Source organism: Aquila chrysaetos, chromosome 3, assembly GCF_900496995.4.
Source record: "Aquila chrysaetos chrysaetos chromosome 3, bAquChr1.4, whole genome shotgun sequence".
In the NCBI taxonomy this organism is placed as follows: Eukaryota; Metazoa; Chordata; class Aves; order Accipitriformes; family Accipitridae; genus Aquila; species Aquila chrysaetos.
The window spans coordinates 71,976,605-71,998,311 of NC_044006.1; the positions used below are offsets into that span (position 1 = coordinate 71,976,605).

General features: G+C 42.1%; 1 protein-coding gene across 7 annotated transcripts; it reads right to left on the bottom strand.

Moving 5' to 3' along the window:
* Positions 1 to 420: 420 nt before the first annotated feature.
* Positions 421 to 18,166, bottom strand: NUB1 (negative regulator of ubiquitin like proteins 1). Of its 7 annotated transcripts, none has more exons than XM_030008381.2 (15): positions 18,126 to 18,166; positions 14,726 to 14,843; positions 14,477 to 14,638; positions 12,341 to 12,399; positions 11,685 to 11,755; positions 9,454 to 9,636; positions 7,873 to 7,961; positions 6,343 to 6,449; positions 5,277 to 5,463; positions 4,786 to 4,893; positions 4,468 to 4,620; positions 3,371 to 3,517; positions 3,011 to 3,106; positions 2,059 to 2,251; positions 421 to 1,102 (listed from the first exon to the last, which is right to left on the bottom strand). In XM_030008381.2, the coding sequence occupies exons 2-15, from the start codon at positions 14,840 to 14,842 to the stop codon at positions 939 to 941; spliced, it is 1,836 nt and encodes a 611-aa protein (XP_029864241.1). In that variant the 5' UTR covers position 14,843; positions 18,126 to 18,166; the 3' UTR covers positions 421 to 938. The 7 variants fall into 7 exon arrangements, with proteins under 7 accessions (XP_029864241.1, XP_029864240.1, XP_029864238.1 ...); XM_030008380.2 differs by lacking the exon at positions 18,126 to 18,166 and adding an exon at positions 17,847 to 18,033; XM_030008378.2 differs by lacking the exon at positions 18,126 to 18,166 and adding an exon at positions 17,058 to 17,545.
* Positions 18,167 to 21,707: the final 3,541 nt, after the last annotated feature.

Sequence of the window (21,707 nt, forward strand, 5' to 3'; positions counted from 1 at the left end):
CGTTATGGAAAACAAATAAACCACGTTTAAAGAAAAGCTGACAAGCAGGGAGGCTAACTCCTGTTCCCAGTGGAGAGGAGCACTTACGTAGCAGAAAACAGGATGTTATAAAACACACACAAAACCCCCAACTATTTCTCCAGAATGCCGAAGCTGGGCACAACTACCGAACAGTGCCTGAACCAAGTTTTGTTCAACAGCTGATTAAAGAAAATCTTGTCTTCCCCACAAAATCCATCAATCTTTAAGCCGCACACCTGCAAGAGGTTAAGAGGAGCTGCTTGGGGAAACTGGTTATTTAGTTGTAAAAGGAAATACCACTACACAGGGGCACAGGGGTCTGACAGGACAGGGCCCTGCCAGGTAGTTCCTACTGGTTTTTAAAACCAAAGCATAGAAAACTCCTCCTAAAAGCAGGAGCAGCACATAGTTATCTTTATTGCCTGTGTAACACCTGCAGGAAGTGACAAGCAGAACACAGTATAAATCCATGCACAACAGATACGTAAATGTCTCTTAGAAATCTTTCAGAAGAAAAGGAGAACAGTTTGAAAGTTGATACCTCTAACCTCATGAGCTAGGTTTCTGATTTACAAACTCACTTTTTTTTTTTAAAGCTGGTATTTTAAAATGGTATAGAAATGCTTCTTTACTTGAATACTAAGTGATTTAACTTATTTCACAATAAAAATATAGTTTAGTTCTATTAAATTTTCTTCTGAAAATAAATGTTTCTATTTTTCTGCTATGACAATAAATTACAATGTATCACAAATGTAGGCTTTAAGCAGATTTATAAATAAGCAGGAATTAAGTGTTCCACCTATAGTTTAACAGAATTCAAGGCATTTAAGTAAGAGATAAGCTGAAGGTGCATTTATAATCCAAACTCAATTTGTCAAGGTAAATACATATAACTAAAGTAGATGTAATGGGATTTAATGCTGTGGTACTTGTATATAGGATAAGTATTCATGAATGATCTGTTCCTCTTCCTCCAGTGTTAAATCCAGATAATCCTCTTCGTGTTCAGGAATATCCTCTAGGATTTCATTGACTGCATCAGTCTCCATGTCTTCATCTGTTGCTGAACTAGAAGAACCTTCCAATAAAAAGAAGCAGCAGTGAATTCACCTCTGAAACAAGTTGGTACTTTCCCTCTTTCATCAGCATGACTGCTCTGTGAGTCTGTTACTGTAAGACTACCTCTTATTTCAAGTGGCTCTGCAAAGGGTATTGCAGGATGGCTGTTTTTTCCCTACTATTTAAAGCTGTAGGAAACCCTTCAGTTGTACAACAGGGATCACTACAGCTCTGACAAATAACAGAAGGGAGAAAAGTATGTGCAAGTTTCTTCTTTGCTAAATGGTGAGTATCAATTACGGTTCTATCACATAAGGGACACAAGGAAGGAGTATGTGGTCAAATCAGCTGACCGTACAGCACAGATTTGGAATAAACTCCCTAGCAGTCAGAACCCACATATTGGCAAGCCAAAAAATCATCATTACCAGTGGCAGGTCCAGGGAACATGCTCCAGCAACTTAGTACTTGCTCTCTGAGAGAGTACAGGCAGGGAGAGATTGGTTTGTTTTTAAAAAGAACTGGTGTGAGCCAGTACAATTAGATGGGAGAAGCTAGAATTGCTTGTGGGCTAGAGAGGGCCACGCATTCCTCACTGGGGAAGTGAGGATGCAGACACCCGTGGCCTCTAGCCTCGTGTGCCAAAGCCACAGCCTGCTCAGCAGCCATTTCCTCTCAGCCCTTCCCAGGACGCCTCTGAAGGTTACCCTTTCTTCTGGCTGCATCCCTCTTACACACTGCCTACAGCTGATAGTATCCCTTATGGTCCCATATATGGGCTGTCAGGGACTGCAGGGGCTGTAGCTTACCTGGGCTAAGGGATGGCTTGCCTGTAACTATGTTACTAATAAAAGTAGTCTGGGGCATTACTCAAGGCCCTCTACCAGTATTTAAGGAGAAATCGCTTAATTGTTTTGTACAAAAGCCAGAAAACAGCCTTCCCACTTCTCTGCCTGCTGTATGCAGCATCCTTACCTGCAGACTCTGTAGGCGAGTCCTTTGATGAAGTTGATTCTTCTGATGGACTGGACCCTTCTGGAGACAGCTGCAGTGACGCAGGAAGAACTCCCCCATAATGAGCAAGGGTTTGGGAAGCTAAGTGGATGTTGCCTTTAAAGACCTTTAAAGCTTGCTCTGCTGACTCACGGCTGAAACCCATATACATCAGCTACAGGAGGGGGGGAAAAAATAAAAAAATCTGGAGAAATCCAAGCTCATTCAGCACCAGGGTCTGACAGGAATCTGACTCTGCATCTGACAGTCATTCTTCTTGCACAGAGGAAAGCGCTGCATGCCAGGAATTCCAGGACACTGACTCTGGTTTACTGGAACAGTTAACAACAGGCCAGTGACCTATTAAAGGAATGGGGATCTTGAAAAGAATCAAGAGCCTCTTGTTTAGTATCAGACCAATTCTTTTTTCTGTTTTTCAAAAGGAAACTTCAAAGCACTCCAGCACATCAGGAGCGTGCACGTGCTATTTACTTTTTCTAGGCAATATAGTTTTCTTGCCTATCTAACATTAATTATGTAGCCACACTAACTACTGAAAAGCTTTTCAGACAGCCTGTGATGAGAAAGACACATTCCAACTCTTCCCCTTGTGCATTGCAATGTTTAGAGACTCAAATAAGTTTCCCATTTTCTGTCTTTTTTGGGATAGAGCATTAGAGCGCACATACTTCTTCCCTCCATATCCATGCATGACAGGTTGATGTAATGGGCAGGAAGTACACACAAATTACATTTTAGCCTGAGTGTGACTTCACCATGAAGAGCAGATGCCAGACAGTGGAAGTGTGACAGCTTGAGAGCCATGGGTCAAAGAATACTTAAACAAAGCTGTACAAGGAAGATTTGGTGTGTTTGAAGGCATAATTCAGAAACAAGACAACCAACTCCTAAGAAAGCAAGCGGTCTAACTTACTTGATCAATACTTTCCTGGGAAACCTGAAACTGGTCCATGGCCACAGGATCATGATCATCATCTTCCAACAATAACTCTGGATTGTCAAGAATAAACTACAATAAAGCAGAGAGGGATCAGAATAGAGCAACAGAGATATAATGGTCCTTGGCATGGGTATGCATTTAGCTCAATAGTCGATATAAGCAAATATCAGCCAACTTAAGTGATATCCGATTCATCAGTTCAGTCATTACAGTTCAGAAAAATAGCTATGAACTAACAAATATAGACTACAGAAAATAAGAATCTGCTAAACAATAAATAAAAAAAGCAAACAAGTTTTTTGTACAAAAGTACTACTCCTAAAAATTACTTACCTGAAAGGCTTGGTCCAGATTTCCCTGTGTATTATGAAGAGCTACTTGAGCAGCTCTCTCTGAATAGCCCATACTTTTCAAGGTATTTATGTCTTCCAGTCGCTGCCTTCTTTTAGCTCTCTCCTCCCTCCGTATCTGTGCCTTTTCCTGCAAGAACACAGCCATTACAAAGCTCACTGTGCATGGGAATCCTTCAGCCTTCTCCTGCGCATATAGGGTTACTTCAAGTTTGAATCTCTTGAGGAAAAGGGATTTTTTAATTATTTTTTTTTTAAATACAGACTGTGGTGCCAGACACTTGTTACTAAATAAAGTTGTATTTCCATGAGCTAGCACTGTTGCCATACTTCCGCTCTACAGTCTCTGCAGATCAGATCTTATGCCATCACAGCTATTATAGGCCCTGTGTGGTGAGTGATAAACCTGTTTGGCAGATGGGCCTGTAGTCAAGACTTGCCAAGGACACACAGTCAGAACTGGGCGTGTAGCCAAGGAGTTCTGTTCAGCCCTTCTCTCAGCCATTTGACTTTTCCATCCACATTTCACTGTCTGAAGTCTAGAATTGCCACCTCAGCTTACCAAACATGACTTAAGGCACTTCAAATCTGGACAACACTGTCTTCACTTCACTTCAGCACAGAAAAAAATCCTTCTCCCCTCCTGAATCTTCCAAGTCCAAAGCCGTAATACAGTGTAGCTTGATGGTCACCCTCATAGCACTTTATTGTGCAGTCTCTTGGCATTCAGACCACCCAAGCCCAGGAGTGATAGCTTGATCATGGCATTTTTATTCCCATACGGAGCACTGCTGAGTAGCAAACACTGGTGCAAAGTCTTCCTCTGCGCCTCTGTGGTACAACCACAGGTCTTTGGCTCTCTCATCCCATCTATTTTGGGACAGAGCTTCCCTTGTTGTATTAAGTTTTGGTTTCAAACTTGCAGCAACAGATGTCAAGCTGTCAGTTACACTAACAGTGCCAAAGCAGGATGATCAAAGTCCTTAATTTAGCACCATGTTGCACTAGTCACACAAAACATGATCTTACAGACACCCCAACTAATATGATCCTTGATTTAATACTTTCACTGCACCATACCTCTCTCCTGTTGGTGATAAGATTGGCAGCATGCTCCACATTCCCATGGCATGCTCGCAGGGCAAGGCGAGCTTCCTGTTCGGAGAATCCCAGGAGTGACAGGCGATGAACTTTATCAGGATCTATGGACAGCTCTTCATGTAAACGAGATGCCTGGGTATAGAAAGAACAAAATGATATTACTTACACTGTTGCTAACATACAAACAAAAAAAATGTTTCCCCATTTTTCTGAGAAAGCAAAGAATAGCTGCAACACGGAACCCAAACACAGGAGCTAGTGTGAACAACTCAGAAGTTTTACCTAATGGTGTCTTACCTTCTGAATATACTCAGCAGCCTCCTTTTCTCTGCCACTGTGATAGTGTCCTATCCCTTGAAGGAGGTAAAGCCGTAGAAATAAAACCTTCTCACGACCATAGCTTCCCTGAAGAATTGTTTAAACAAGGCGGGGGGGGGTGGGGGGGGGGGGGGGCACATGGGTAGAAGCATATGGTAGAACATCAATTCATTATCAATACAACATTTTACACATTTAAAGAAGACGTAGTGACTAATATGTGACACTTAGTGTGCAGATAAAGTATCACATCTAAAACACTGATGATGTCTATGCACATAAACGCACATTTGCCATGACCTTTGCATCAGATCCAATGCTTTCACTATGCTGACAATCACACAACTAGATTACAGGCTGAGGAGGCACAAGAAAACGTTAAACTTCTGAAAGTCAGTCTTGTAATACTTGAACAGTAACTGAATACATGTAGAAAAAAGGCCACCCTAATTAAATCAAAACCAGCATACTTTGATGTCAATAAGTCTTTCATGGTTCTCCCCATAGCACCTCTGGAAGCATCTATGTGCTGTGGACAGCTTTTTCTCTGCATCATCCAGGCAGTCCAGCTGCTCCAGGCGGAAGTAGCACCACACTATATCCAGCTGCAGTACTGCATAATTATCAACAGTATTCAGCAGTTCTGTGCTACACTCACTGGAAAACAAAACAGTTATTGGTCTTCTGGGAGGGGCTGTTTTTTCCACACGCTTTTTAACACTAACGAAACAACATGCTAGAAGTATGCATACTCACATATTTGAGAAAGAACACACTTCATATTTGAGGTAGCAAACTGAGGTCCGTGGAACTTTAATAGAGCACTGATCCCCCATCACATTCACTAATACATGGGGCACTAATGATAACACTAGATCTCAAAGAATTAAATAGTAACAAAATGAGTTGTGACTAGTTTAAGACAGCATCTTTTTAAAAGCAGAACAGAATTAAACCCTGTGTAATCTTTGAAAGGACAGACATCAACTGTCTTCCTTACTGCATGTGAACACGCTGAGTCCTGTGCTAGTCTCCTTGCACGCACACACACACAGAGATGAGAAACAGATAGGGATAACATTACTTTTGGGGATCACAAAAGAGCAATTTAGGGCTCTGACTGCTGACAGGGAAGTAGTTTACCTGCAGAAACCCTGATATGGTTACTGACCTCAGCGATCCGCTCCACCTTTTACAAGAAATTATTACTTCACAGGAGCAATTGCAAACAAGTATCCATAACTGTCTCTCAAGCTAATGCAATTTATAGCCTAGTACATGAATATTGACAGTTTGTTTATGTTGATATGAAAGATTAAATTGCCCAGTGGCAGTATCTGTTTCAGCTGTCCTACATGAAGCCACCTGCCACTGCAAGTCAGAGCCTTTGTCTGCCATCTCCCATTTGCAGAGGGGTGTGAAGTAACCCCTGGCAAAACAGGCCCTGATTTATATGCACAGGTAGAGCTAATGCTGTTCCTGTATTTGGTTGACAGTAAAGGAAAGAGAGACACAAGAACTCAAAAAGGTTCTTACCAGAAGTGTTTATCAGCATCCAACAAATATGGCAGGGCTATTTCATATTCCTTCTTCTTCATTAAGGCTCTGCCCTTCTCATGATAACCCATTGCCAGCACTAGTGCCTAGAAAAACAGATTGAGACTTCCTTTGCACCTCCCTGACTCACTTTTATAACTAAAAAGAAATACCTAGATAATCCATTAAGAGCCCTTGTTCTTCCCAGAAAAATACAATTGTATCAGTTCTGCAAGAGCAGTACTATTTCACATTTTTCTCATCTGCTAATGTTAAAATATTGTCTAATTAAAAGCAATGAATGTTACTGACACATGAAATGTCACACCAAGTTTATTTTAAGAATGCAACCCTAGGTAGATTTTCAATGATGAGTGATAAAAAGCTAAGCATTTTTCTGGGTTCTACATTTCCTAACAGCATCAAATTTGTGTTGCTTTGCTATTACAACTATCTTGTAAAATCTAACGATTTACCTCCTCTAAAACCTCAGAACCAAAAATTTGATTTTGAATGTGGCCAGAAAACACTCTAGTTCCTGCAGTATGACAAATGGGAATGTAAATAATATTTATGGATAGAAACAACCTGCAATATTTCCTCTCACCCACATTCAATACTGAATGATGAAATCTTGTGCACTTGAACATTTGATGCTTTAACTCTTCAGGTGAATTACTACTTTCAGCACTTCATCAGAACAGCATGCATTGTGAGAACAGACAGTTGTTATTCCAATCATCCAGAAACTCCAGATGATGCAGAAAACACAGTATGCCTCAGAAGAGGCTAGGGCAGCAGTTTGCACACCTTGGGGCCTGCTCATTTCTTCCCAAGGTATTTTTTTTTTGTTACTGGGTATAATTCCAAGTATTTGTAAAGATTTTTATTTATCTTCAGAAAATCTAGCAATCTTAAAAAGGTAGCATCTATCACTATTCTTCTGCTTCAGCAGCCAACATCAGGTATGTCACTCCTACTGTAATTCAATCCATGTACCCAACCAAAGACATTTTCAGTTGAGGATGTGGAACTTTGTGGTGAATTTGTCAAAATTTGTGGTGAACAAATTTAAATTTCAGAGGGGAGTGCAAAAGATCTCAAAACTATTTTAAAATAGTCCGATTGAGAGACTCATTGAGTTTCCAACTGAAACTGAGGCTTAACGAACAAGTTATTTTCATGTTGTTCTAGGGCACCCAAAATTTAAAATAGGTGCGAGGATATAACAAAAGTTAAAGCTCATCCTAAAACACAACAATAAGATATGGACCACACAGGGGTCAGTGCAAGATTAGACCTGCAATTAGATCAGCAGTCAGAGGTCTGTCTCCAGATGACTGAAGTATTCCCAATTGTAGAGTTCTACTTCAATTTTATTTAAAAATTATTTCTATTAAGCAAACTTCTACTGGACCCAGGGTTACATCCCCCAAAAGTCTGACTGTATTTCAATCCCATATTTGAAATGCTTCATGAATCAAGCTTTAAAAAGCTGTCTTAGTAGCTTTATAAGATACTTTTACCTACTTTTTTAGCTTGAGGAGGAATCTCAATTGACCTTCCAGTCTGATTAGCTATGTCTAGATATGGAACAGAATCTGGATCCAAGTACTCCTCTGAAATACAAGAAAAAACAATTTGAATTGTAAGTACCACCTTCAACAAAGTAACTCTGCTGTTGTAAGATTATGTCAGTAAGTACATGGTTAAACAAAAAAGCAAACAAACAACAAAAATCAGGATTACATATAAAGGCTGCACCTGTGGTTTTTTGGACATACCTACCAACAATGGCCCTGATCAGACAAACACAATCATCCAGAAATTTAGACACAACATTAAGCTACATGAATTATAAATAATTTTTTGCAGAAGACAAAACACCTACATTTTAAATGATGTAACATTTGAAATGCTTTATCAAATAAAGCATACAATATAAAGAAAAACACAACTGAGCACAGTTGATAAAACAGAAAAAAATAGCTCAATGTTTTCCTTTCCCTACATCTTTAATGCTTATAACCAAGCTATCAATTTTGTCTTCACTTCCATCTGATTTAAAATGAAAAGATGCTTTTCTTATAAACAAAAGACAGTTAAGCAGGAGTTTGCTAAGATTAAAAGCTTCTGCACTACATTTTTTCTCAGATGAAACAAAAGGGTTGTTAAATCCTTCCTACACTTCACACAGAACCTTCAGCCTGTGAGCCCATTAGGGACTGCACTCTATACTTTGGCATTGTGCTATAACTGACAGTTAGTGGTAAATACCTTAAAGAGGCCCTATACAGGATTCAAGGGCTGGGGTCTAAATTCCCCCTTAAATCCATAAAAGGAATCACTTCTTTCATTTGTTCAAAATCTGATATTATAGTAAGAAACAGGCTGTCACTGACCCTTAAAAGAAGCTTTGTTCAGGTATTTTTGCATTTGGCAGGAATTCATTCCATACTCAGTTTCACAGTTCCTTGTTTATGGATTTTTTGAAATAATAAAATAGAGAAGTGATTTAAACTCACCATCTAGCAATGTACAAACACAACCTCATTTTGAGAAACTATTACTGTTAGATTGACTATATCCCTTTAACTTAATCCACAGTTGCCAGCAATCAACATCAAATGCAGTGAGAACAGAACAGCCACATTACAGATGAAAATGTAAGTGAGCTGCTCTGCACAATGAAACCATGGTTACACACAGCCATATCTGAGGTAAACTACAAAAAAGTGTTTAATGACTTAATACATTATTCTACTGTGCTTATGTCTACAATAAATTTAAAGCCTGTTCTCAAGAGTCATCAGTCCCTTAACTGTCAAGTGCCAATTAAATAATAATTGATTCATATTATATCCTTCTCGAAGTGCCAAATGTTTTCTAGCATTCTAGTTGTGTAAGAAGAGTTGAAGAGGAAGTTTTAGTCAATTTAAAATCCAGTTTTCAAGTAGGCAGAAACCTAGGAAAGTATAAACTGAAATCCAGCCACGGTACAGGCACTCTTCTATGTTGAAAGTGCCCTGAGAAGATAATTTTTGATGTGCAAGAATTAATGAACACCCATCTGCCTCCACCCCACAAAAACCCCCTAACAAACCCCCTTACCTCTCTCTGCTAGAATTTCTAAACCCTTCTTAGTTCTTTGCATCTTGTCATTTATTTCTTTTTCTTTCTTGCATTGAAGTTCTTCTTCCTGAACTTTTCTTTTAGTTTCCTCATCACTCTGTTCCAGTTGAAGTACCATCACTTTCGCATTGTGTGTTACACCCTGGTCTTCAAGGGTTTTGCCTGCAAAATAGAGTATGATGAATAAAATTCAAATACTCTGTTTGTAAAGACAGACCGTTTTACATTGTACTGCCATGGGGCGGGGCGGAGAATCCAACACCCACAAACAAAACAACCTGAACAGCCCCTTGCCTTACTGGTACTGAAGAATGACAGTAATTACTAGACTCAAGAACCCAATCAAAACTCCTGCCAATTACTGACATATTCAGTAGATACTCAGAAATTAGAATCAGACTTGCATCTTAAGAGAGCTTTTTAAATAACTGGTATGTTTCTTTACTTGCTTGCTGTTTTCAAATAAAAAATATGATTGTTTCTATTTCAGTTAATTATCTTCAGGCAAAAACTGGAATAACAAAATGTCCAGGATCATACATTACAACAGTAACAGTACAGAGGAACTGGGAACTGAATCTGAGTTCCTGTTGTCAATTCCATCACTCTAATTCCGACATATTCTGAAGGAAGAAAATGTCAGATGCTTAGGCCATCAATAAAGAGGAAGCTGTTGTCATCACTTCCCACAACGTCTGACAAATTGAACATGTGTGAAGCATTACAAAAGGTTTTTGGATGTGCTGTTATACAATATGGTTTTGGAGGAAATTTAGGGTTTCTCTTAAACATGCATTTTAAGCATTTCAACACTTGAAAAATGGATTTTCAACATTTATTACAGGATTCCTATAATTGCTCTAATTCTATCCAAGAATTTTGATCATTATAATTTATTACATTTCCTGTAGAGCAGAATCTGTGTATTGGGTTTGTGTGGCAAGGTTTTGGTAGCGGGGGGCTATAGGGGTGGCTTCTGTGAGAAGCTGCTAGAAGCTTCCCCTATGTCTGACAGAGCCAAGGCCAGCCAGCTCCACGACGGACCCGCCGCCGGCCAAGGCCGAGCCTGTCAGCCATGGTGGTAGCACCTCTGTGACAACATATTTAAGAAGGGGAAAAAAGTGGCGGCAGGCACAGAAACTGCAGCTGGAGAGAGGAGTGAGAACATGTAAGAGAAACAACCCTGCGGACCCCCAGGTCAGTGCAGAAGGAGGGGGAGGAGGTGCTCCAGGTGCCAGAGCAGAGATTCCCCTGCAGCCCGTGGGGAAGACCATGGTGAGGCAGGCTGTCCCCCTGCAGCCCAGGGAGGTCCACGGTGGAGCAGATCTCCACCTGCAGCCCAGGGAGGACCCCACGCCAGAGCAGGTGGGTGCCTGAAGGAGGCTGTGACCCCGTGGGAAGCCCCCGCTGGAGCAGGCTCCTGGCAGGACCTGTGGCCCCATGGAGAGAGGAGCCCATGGAGCAGGTTTTCTAGCAGAACTTGTGACCCCACGGGGGACCCACACTGGAGTGGTGTGCTCCTGAAGGACTGCAGCCCGTGGCAAGGACCCACACTGGAGCAGTTCGTCAAGAACTGCAGCCCATGGGAAGGACCCACGTTGGAGAAGTTTGTGGAGGACTGTGTCCCGTGGGAGGGACCCCACACTGGAGCAGGGGAAGAGTGTGACGAGTCCTGCCCCTGAGGAGGAGGATGAAGCAGCAGAGACAACGTGTGATAAACTGATCGTAACCCCCACGCCCCGTCCCCCTGCACTGCTGGGGGGGTAGGAGGTAGAGAATCCAGGGGTGAAGCTGTGCCCAGGAAGAAGGGAGGGGTGGAGGGAAGGTGTTTTGAGATTTGGTTTTATTTCTCATTACCCTACTCTGGTTGATTGGCAATAAATTAAGTTAATTTTCCCCAAGTCGAGTCTGTTTTGCCCATGACGGTAATTGGTTGAGTGATCTCTCCCTGCCCTTATCTCGACCCACGAGCCCTTTGTTATATTTTCTCTCCCCTGTCCAGCTGAGGGCGGGGGGTGGGGTGGGGGGAGTGATAGGGCAGCTTTGGTGGGCATCTGGCATGCAGCCAGAGTCAACCCACCACAACCTGACAAATATAATTGCTATTCCTTGGGAATTTCTGAAATTAACAGAGTTGTAAGAAATTTTTCTTCTGAGAATCAGTAAACTAGAAAATTACCACAAAAGTGTACTCAACTAGAGATACATACCCAGGTCAAGCTGCTTCTTATTTATGATTATTTTGATAGCATTTTCTTTTAATGCATGTTCCTGTGCTATCCTGTGAAAGAAATAATTTCATCCATGAATATAAATTTCTAAGTCTATACAGTATTTCTGTTAGAATAGTAATAAAAGTAAAAAAATCAGTATGCTCATAACTGGCTTAAAACTTTTGCTATAAAAGGCTGCTAGAAATAAAATAACATCATCAGAAAGCTTTGTATACCATATAGGGAAAATCCGGGATACAGAAAGGGAAAAAGCAAAGCAGACAGAAAAGAATCTAATTTTATTAGGCTTAAAAACACAAAAGGAAGACAAGCTAATGTTCACTGTTTAGAAGACCTTCCTAGTTACAGATTTAGAACACTGATCACTAGTGCCTTCTCAGGTACTTCCTGGGCATTTACAGAGAACTATCTTCCACAGTTGCAACTCTCCTGTTTTCTATCTGTTAAACCACAGCTGCTTACATGAACTGCCCTGGACATCCTACTCAGACATACCGAACAGACATACATGCTAAGAAAAAGCTTAAATCAAACAAATAGTGCTCTGTTTGTCTTTTTTTTTTTTTTTTTTTTCAGTACTGTATGATAGTACACTATCTCGTTAGAGAAGAACCAAGGGTGATTACACTTACTGTGATCTGAGCTCCTTGCCTGTGATGAACAGGTTAGTTTCCAGTGGGATTTTTCTGCTCTGTAGTAATTATATTGGGTGGGGGAAAGGAGGGGGGAAGGAAAAAAGCATGATATCAAGATACTTTGGACATTTTCTTAATTAATTGTTTTACAATAACTACAATTTCTTTTTCAAATAATAACCATGTTAACAGGGTTATGGTTGGGCACACATATTAGTAATTTCCGGGCAGGGAGTCTTGTACTTGCTATATTGTGTTAAAAATAAGCATTATAACAGAAAAAGATTCAGAATTAGATAAATCTAAATTCAGAACCAAACAATTTAAACTGACTAATTTAATTATGCACTTGCAATCTTAACTCTGCTTTGTAATTATGCCACTCACCTGTGACTGGCTGAGTTATCATTAATTCCTATTAGTGTCTCTGGTCCCAGATTAGATAAACTGGAATTTTAAATTAATTAATTCCCCTATGCCCAATAGCATTATAAAGAGAAATTATGAAACTGTTTGTTTGTTTTAACTGCGTAGCAATCACTTAACACCCTCTACCCTTTAGCCCATCACATGGCCTGGTAATTATTTTTCACTACAGGAGAGAGAACAATTATGATTGTGTGTTGTGTTTTTGCAAGTATTCAGTAAAAAAAAAGAATAAAAATAAAACCCTTCTGAAGCATCAGTCACCATCTAAGATCTTCTTCAGAAAAAAACCCCAACCAACATTGCCCTTTTCCAGAGTGAACATTCACTTCTGTTGCTGATAAGATGACTACAACCTTTAAGTGCCCCTCAATAACGGAGCTCTCTTTCACTGTTATCAGAGTGGATGAAGACATACAGTATTGGGGAAGATGCTGCTCCTGCACATGATCAAAACTAGGAAGTGATTGGAGATTGTTGTGCTTGCTAGAGACTGTTTTTAAGTGCAAAATATTCCCTGTTAAGAGGCTTTATATTAGGGAGAACCTAACCAAGGTCCTGCTCTCTGTCCTGTGACCAACCTGCAGACCACACTTCACATCCATATGGTTGAATCCTCTCAACCTTCAAAGCAGAGCAGCTGTATCCCAAAATGCCCTTTGAGATCAGTCCCTGGCCCACGTTAGCCCTCACACTGTGCCTGGGCATTGCTCGCAGGATACCAGGGGGTCTGGGCTAAACTACATCACAGCCGACGCTGACAGCATGGATGTCCATCAAACAGTGGCTGGCCTGTCCCCAACCTGTGTTTAGCTGACTAGGGTAGATATAGCCATCGAATTTGGTATGGTGATGAGTTTGACACTGATTTCATTAGATTCACATCATTATTCTAGAATATTTATGCATGAAACTAGAGGTTGAAGCCTGGCTTTAAAAGGGCAAGACTTAATTCAGTTCTATCTTTGTGAAGCTTTTAGGAGCCAGACTTAGAAGACAACAGATGAGTACCATCACAACAGAAAATCCTGCTTCCCATTTCCAAGTTGAAACACTGGACATACCAATTTTAAAGTAAGTTTAGTTAGCTGCCTGGACTAGAATAGTTATACAAGGATAACGTCATCACTAAGAACATTGCCACATAGCACAGTTAAAAGCTAAAGGAGTTCTTTTCAATGTCATCAGCCATACATGGCCTAAGATGACACCAAGTTCAAGTTGCTTACTGGATTTAAAGGGAAATTTTTTAAAAATTAAAGCTGTCATTTAAACAAAAGCTGTGGTAATACAGTGATATTCATATGCTAATTCAACTTCATGTATTTTGCATCTAAAAAAATACACCTGCTCTTTACTGCTAATGTGAACAGTCATATCAGAAGGAATCAAACTGAACTAGATAGACACTTAAATCTAATTTACTGTTCTTCATTGAAAGATAATTCCTCATTACATCCTAAAGAGAAGACAATTACTGATCTCCCCAATATTATATTCCTTTGCCATGATATTCCCACATACCTGGGAAGCTGAAATATACCTCAGTAACTCCCCCCTCCCCCCCATATTTTAGATAATCAACACAGATCTCATACAAAACAACTGAAAAAGTTTAATAAGTGAAAATATTTGCATTAGACATATCTAGAACTCAAAAGGCCAAAGTAAAGCTACTTATCCTGACTTTTCTGCAGTGTCACTTACTTTTCTACGAGGCAGATATATATCAAGTCTCGCAATCCCAGTCACTTTAAAATTTTCATTTCCTGTTCCACGCTCAATTGCTTTACACCGTATTTCTTCAAGCATATTCTCTGTATCATTCTCATTGATATTCAGCTTGGATGAGTATTTTTGTACAAGCTCCTAAGAAAACAGCAAGAAAAACTGGGAAAATGCACCAGCAGTATGACATGGAAGACACATGGTATCAACTCTAGAGAGAATATTTACCTTCATCTCTTTACCAGCTTCTTTGTTTTCATTTGTGTATGGTGGTTTCCATAGCTGAATTTTGTCCTCTCTTAAGCAACTTGTCAGTTTCGCTATTAAATACTTCTTTTGCGCCATTCTTTTAAAACAAAACCACAATTGTAAGGGAAAAGAAAGAAAAATGATCAATATTTTAATATAGCTTTCCTGTACTAAGATATTGTACTTTTTCAAGAAATCTAAGTGACATTTCTGAATTCTGCAAAAAAAGTCAAGTATAAAATGCATTCCATGCATTTCAGTGGGGAGGGGAGCCTGAATCCAAACCATTATAAAAAAATTGGAAAGCGGGTGAAACCTGGATTAGAGCAGGAATAATTCAGAAGCCCCCTGCTTTGAAGCTTGCCACTTCAAGAGAAATTAAACCTCTTCCTAATCCCTCATGTGAGCTGGAATTGCAGGAGTTACCAATTCATCAAAATACATGATTCAGTTCTGCCCTGCCCCGGAAAGGATGACTCAACCCAACCCCCCTCTAAAACATGTCCTTGCTGTACCTCTGCCTTCCTGCTTCTCCCACTTCCTTACTTTAACAGCTTTTCTACACCAGTGGATGGTTGAACACTCTTTGGGAAGACAGAAAAGAGGTGTCAAGAGAGGACATCTCAGAACCGCAAGCTCCACCAGGAGAAGACCATAAGGTAAGGTTCACAGCCCTCCAGCAAAGCAAGATTAGCTAGAGCACAGAGCTAAGAGCAGACAACGATCTACACCTCCCCTCCCCAGTCTCAACCACCTGTCAAGCAAACAAGTTTAATAGTATCACAAAATGCTATTGTAAAATTCTGGTATCACAACAATGAAATAGCAGGGTGTCACTTTTCATAGTCCAAGAGACACTCTTCCCGCTCCCACTGCAAAGCTAGAAAAGACACGTGGGGCACAAGCAACATAAAGTGCAGAGGCTGAGATCAGAGAAGTATACTGTAAATCGGCACCAGGCATTAAAGTACCCATCACTGGGGAGAAGATGACACTGAGGTGAGTTTAGGCTGAATTCATCACCAAAAGTTATTCTCATTCAGCTCAGAGAAAGTAGCAACCACTGAATCAACATGCCCTTGAAAAAAAAGACAAAACAAGAAATAGGGAAGGCAGAGAGGACAAACAAAGGCAGATGCAGTGATTTCAACTAAAGAAAAAAAACAAATAAAAAATCTGTGTGCATATTAAAGCATGGGAGACTTTTGGCTCTTGGACACTAGGACATGGAAGAAGATGTCCTTTAATTTATAGAGAAGCATTTAAAATGTTGGCATATATGCACTAATGTTGCCATTGAACTTTTATTAATCAGTTTCACTTTTCTTTCAGTGCAGTTTCCTTTTCTCATTCTTGTTTATCAGCACATAGCTCTCAGGAGGAAAGGGGACAGAAAAGCAGAATCAAACATTTCTATCCATTTTTCCAGTTTCAAAGACCGTTCCTTGCTCAGAAAACCACTATTTAAGAGCAAAAAAAATGCAGGCAAACATCCAAGGTGTGGTAAGTTTACTGGTTAACTTTACCTCAACCCCAGCTTTATCGAGCTACAAAGAATCTTTGAATGCTGCAAAGACAATAGTCTCCTCTAAAGAGGAGTCAGAAGGATTAACTGAGCAAGTGGATGGTTTGACAGTCCTTCCTGATGGATTGCTGTAATTTGCATAACGTCTGTCCAAACTAGGAGAGAAAACCACGGGTTCTCTTTCTTGCTGGGATGATGTTGTTGGCATCATTATTTTAGGGCCAAGGCAAAACATGGCTTTTACAAAGCAGAAAGCAACGAACATGCTCAATTTTCAAAAGATTACGTAGAAGTTAATGCAGCGTTCCCCCTTTTCCAGAACATGCCAGGCAATTCTCATGAACAACCTGTGACCATAATTTTCCCACTTTTAGGTTATGCTAAAGAACCACTTTATAATTCTACTTAACATTAACCCAAGAAACAAAAAGGTAACCCATGGCTTTGGGGCATCCAGATAAAGTCTAAAATTGCAACCTACACTTAAGACTACGAATTGTAAATACTAGCGGCATTTATAAACTGGTAATTCATCCTTCTGTCAATACTATTTTATAGTTTTGTAAGCTTGTGATTTCTTACTAAGCTATTAAAACAGAAAACACCACTGGGGTCTCCAATTAAACTTATTCTTTCCAACCCTCTATTAAAAAAAAAAATAAATCTTGCTTTCACAAGCACAAAAGCTATCATTTTATATGTAGCACTTCTAACATTTATCATAAATTCCTATTTCACCATAACTAAATTGCAGAAGTATCCTTAGCAAAAACATTTATGACTTACTTTTCCATCAGCCAACACCACAAGTGCTCCTGACACAGTTTCAGGAAGAGTGTAAAGGGGCTTTCTCAAAACTAATTTGAGTAAACAATCAGGGGGTATTTCCCAGGGGCCGCTTGGAACGCAAGACCGAGTTTTTGTAGCTAAGCTGTCCTCCTCCAAAGCCAGCTAGTCTTACAGATGACATAAAACAGTAAGAGAAATAAGGTTCAAACGCCCGATTTTGATGGAAGGAACAGAGGATCCTCGGAAGGATTTACTAATAACGCAACGTGCATCGATTTTCCCTAAAGACAAGGAGGAAAGCTACCTGGCGCAACTACGGTACGTCCCTCCACGGCTAAAGGAGGGCTAAGAGACCGAAACAGCGTCATGAGCAAAGCCACGACCCAGCGGCTCAGCGAAAGGATGGCCACCCGGACACCGCCAGCCCCAGCCCGGGGTGCCCCCAGGCCTCCCCAGGAGCACATCCAGCCTCTCCCCTACCACGACAGCACCGAGACCCACGGTCACCGCTGTCACCAGGGGATTCCAAGCACGGACCCCGGAGCCGCCACCCTTTCCAGCCGCCTCCAAACCAGGGCGGCCGGGGAGCGTTCGGGCAAGCCACAGCAGGAGCCTCCCATGGCGGCAGCGGGGCCGAGGACAACCGGCCCCCGCTTCCGAGCGGGTGACCGCAAACCGGCAAGCGGCCAGGCCGAGCAGGGCACCGCGGGGAAGGGGGGGGGGGGACGGGACGGCCGGAGGGGCGCTCCCCGGCACACCCGCCGCCGCCGGCCCCCGGGCACCCACCTGCGCCCCGCGGCGGAGGCCGGGCCTCGGGGCCCAGGCAGTCTCCGAGGGGAGCCCGGGCCCTCACGCAGCTGCTCCCCCCGAGACCCTTCCACGGGGCCGGCGCCGGGGCCGCCCTCCCCTGAGGCGAAGGAGCCGGCGGCGGCCGGGGCGGCACCTCAGCCCCGAGCACCGGCCGGGGGCGGCGCGTCACGGCGCGTCACGACGCGGCGCGGCGCGGCGCGTCAAGTCACGTCGTCACGTCGCCCCGCCCCTCCCGCGGCGCTGTCGCGCGCTTACCTGCGCACCCGCCGACCAGCCGCTCAGCCTTCCGGGGGGGCGGGATGAGCGCGAGGGGCGGGGCGAGCGCGAGGGGCGGGGCCTGCGCGTACGTCGCACCGGCCGCTTTATTGCCGGAGAGGGACAGGTTCCTGCGGAAGTCCGGAAGGTGGGCTCGTCACGTGGTTGAAGCCGCGCTGCGCCCGCCATCTTAGCGTCCTGCCCTCACTCGGAGGGGAGGTGTTTTGTTGGTGTTCTGTGGCTCGGTGGCGGGTGTTGGTGTCCCCGACCTGTCTTCGAGTTCTGCCCGTCCCCTGAGAGGAGGTGGTGGTGGTGGTGGGGATCCCCGAGGCGCTCGGTTACCTGAGGGACAGTCTCTTCCAGGAGGGGTTGGGGCCTGGAGGAGGTGGAGTGTGCTGCAGACCCCCTCAGCTGCAGCCTCTCCGTTTGTGAGGTAAAAGGGGCTGAAATTCCTGTCAGTGCGGAGAGGGAGGATTTTGCGAAAGGTCGAGGTGCTCTGAAAGTTGCCAGGCAGGATCCACATGTGATTTATTGCTGTGCTCTTTGAGGGCAGCGGTGTTCAGGGTGAGCTTGTGTGTGTGGGCTTGTATTTCTCTTTAGGGGTGGTGGGCAGGTTCTTCCCTGTTTGTTGTGGGGCTGTTAAAAGTCAACCTGGCTTCAGAGGCTGGGCTGTAAAAATATGTGGTAGGGGGAACAATCTGGTACTAAACACCACTTCAAGCTGAGGTGGTGCTGGAGTGTCACTTCTAGTGATACAGCCCCATAATGGCCTAGAGTGGGAGTAGGGTATTAGACTCATGATTTAACCCCAGCCTGCAACTGAGCACCACACAGCTGCTTGCTCACTCCCCCCCCAGTGGGATGGGGGAGAGGATCGGAAGGTTAAAAGTGAGAAAACTCGTAGGCTGAGATAAAAACAAAAACAGTTTAAGGCAGAAGCCACGCACCCAATCAAAGCAAAACGAGGAATTCATTCCCCGCTTCTCATGGGCAGGCAGGTGTTCAGCCATCTCCAGGACAGCAGGGCTCCATCACATCTAACGGTGACTTGGGAAGGCAAACACCGTCACTCCAAACATCCCCCCTTCTTTCTTCTTCCCCCAGGTTTATAGGCTGAGCATGATGTCATACGGTCTGGGATACCCCTCTGGTCAGTGGGGGTCAGCTGTCCCAGTTGGGTCCCCTCCCAGCTCCTTGTGCCCCCCCAGCGTCCTCGCTGGTGGGATGGGGTGAGAAACAGAAAAGGCCTTGGCTTTGTGTAAGCACTGCTCAGCAGTTTCAAAAACATCTCTCTATTATCAACGCTGTTTTCAGCACAAATGCAAAACACAGCACCATAGTGGCTACTATGAAGAAAATTAACTCTATCCCAGTCAAAACCAGCACAGAGAACTATGCAGATATTTGGCTGTACAGCATAGGCTGCTCATAGGTTGTATTTGTATGTGAGGCCCTCAAAGGGTTGGGCTTTTTTCCTGGAATCTTTTTGGTGCCTGTAAAAGACATAAGTGTTCTCTTAATGAGTTATACCAGAAATAATTAACTTGTGGGTTAATTCTTTCAGTGACCAGCTGTCCCAGCAGCAAAGGGAGTACTTTTTATTCCAGAATGGATGGGCCTGCAGGACTGTCTGTATGTAAAACATTCTCCTTAGGCAGTCATGTAGACTTAAGTGGGGGTGCTGCATACTGCAGCTTTGGAAATGGGAACCTTACAGGTGTCATGAGCTTGTGAACAAGAATGTCAGGATTCCAGGCTCCCCTATGTGCATAAATCAGTCAAGTTTGCCTACTGATAAAATAAGGGTAAACTTGCTTTTATGGCTATCTTGAGCTCAGTGCTTGAAACTTAGCTAAAGCTATGGTAACAGGGTGTCATGGTTTAACCCCAGCAAGCAACTAAGCACCACGCAGCCGCTCACTCCCTCCCCCCCAACCCAGTGGGATGGGAGAAGAGAATTGGAAAAAAAAAGTAGAACTTGTGGGTTGAGATAAGAACAGTTTAAAAGAACAGAAAGGAAGAAATTAATAATAATAATAACAATAATAAAATGACAGTAATTATAAAAGGATTGGATATACAAGTGATGCACAATGCAACTGCTCACCATCCACTGACCAACACCCCGTTAGCTCCCAAGCAGCGATCCCTTCCTGCCCCACTCCCCCCAGTTTATATACTGGACATGACATCACATGGTATGGAATACCCCTCTGGCCAGTTTGGGTCAGCTGCCCTGGCTGTGTCCCCTCCCAACTTCTTGTGCCCCTCCAGCCTTCTTGCTGGCTGGGCATGAGAAGCTGAAAAATCCATGACTTAGTATAAACACTACTTAGCAGCAACTGAAAACATCAGTGTGTTATCAACATTCTTCTCATACTGAACCCAAAACATAGCACTATTCCAGCTACTAGGCAGACAACTCTATCCCAGCTGAAACCAGGACACAGGGTGATAAACTGTCCCATGATCACCAAACATGAAGAAGCTAACAGTAAAGGGTTTTGAAAATCAGATGCACTTGAGAACTGGGACTTTCTAATATTTGAAGTTTTCAATTTTTTCTCATGTTTCCCTGTTTCATTTTTACTACAGCTGCTTTAGGAAAAAAATATAATTTTCTCATTAGACAAAATGCCTGTCTAATATTTCAGTCTCTTGAAATAAAAGTATAGCAACTTTTCTCATAGCTAAACCTACTCCACTAACAAACCAAAATTTACTGAAATTGTTCTTCCGTAGTGTCCTTGGGAATTAAATTGAAAGGCTTCTCTGAAGGCAAAATGCCTTTTCTAAATAAGTTTCAGTCAGTACAAAGCACAGTAGTATGCTAGAGGAGCCTCAGGAAAGGACAAAGTGTTTGTATGAAAGTGTTTACAAAGGAGTCAGTTACTTAGTCCATGCATAAACCTGCACTGGTTTTTAAATCAAGGTATTCAAAATCTGTGTTTAATTAAGATAACAGATTCAAAGCACTTTAAAATAAATTTAAAAGTGTTTGCAGAAAATAATATCACTAATTTAGTTCAAATGGGTTTATAGAGTAGGTAAGTAGCTTGATAAGGTTATAAATTTTTTGTGATATTGATTTAAAAGTTTCAGTTGCCTTTGCTGAAATGTTCTCAAGTATATCATTGCAAGTATCTAGGCAAAATGATCTTGAATTAATTTTTGAATAGCTTTAATAGTGGCCTCTTGCTAACATGGGATTTTTCTTTCAGACATTCCTTTAGCTTTATGTGGTTTACAGACTTGGAGGTATAACAAAAATAACACTCCAGTATAATGGTAGGCAAGAGTACAAATCAGTATACTCTAATCAGCAAGACAAGTAAATAGAAAGCTAATGTATACCACATACTTAAAAATTAATTGTTCTTTGATATTTCCCTCCAAGTAGTTTCTTGTTTCATACGGGCTGGTTGTTATCTAGTATTTTCTCCCTATTATACCTATTACACATATCTATGTTTTATCTTTATTTTCTTCTTTCTAATCTTTCTTTAAATACTGTAACCATTGAACTAAAAAAAGCAGCTATGATTCTTTATTATCATGCCTACGAAGAAATAGAAATCAGCA

What these genes read in the sequence shown, in the direction of transcription:
- NUB1 (XM_030008378.2), bottom strand. An exon ending in GGCAAGGAGCTCAGATCACA is followed by an intron (nt 11,756 to 12,340) that starts GTAAGTGTAATC and finishes TTTCTTTCACAG; the next exon opens with GATAGCACAGGAACATGCAT. An exon ending in TAAGAAGCAGCTTGACCTGG is followed by an intron (nt 9,637 to 11,684) that starts GTATGTATCTCT and finishes TCTATTTTGCAG; the next exon opens with GCAAAACCCTTGAAGACCAG.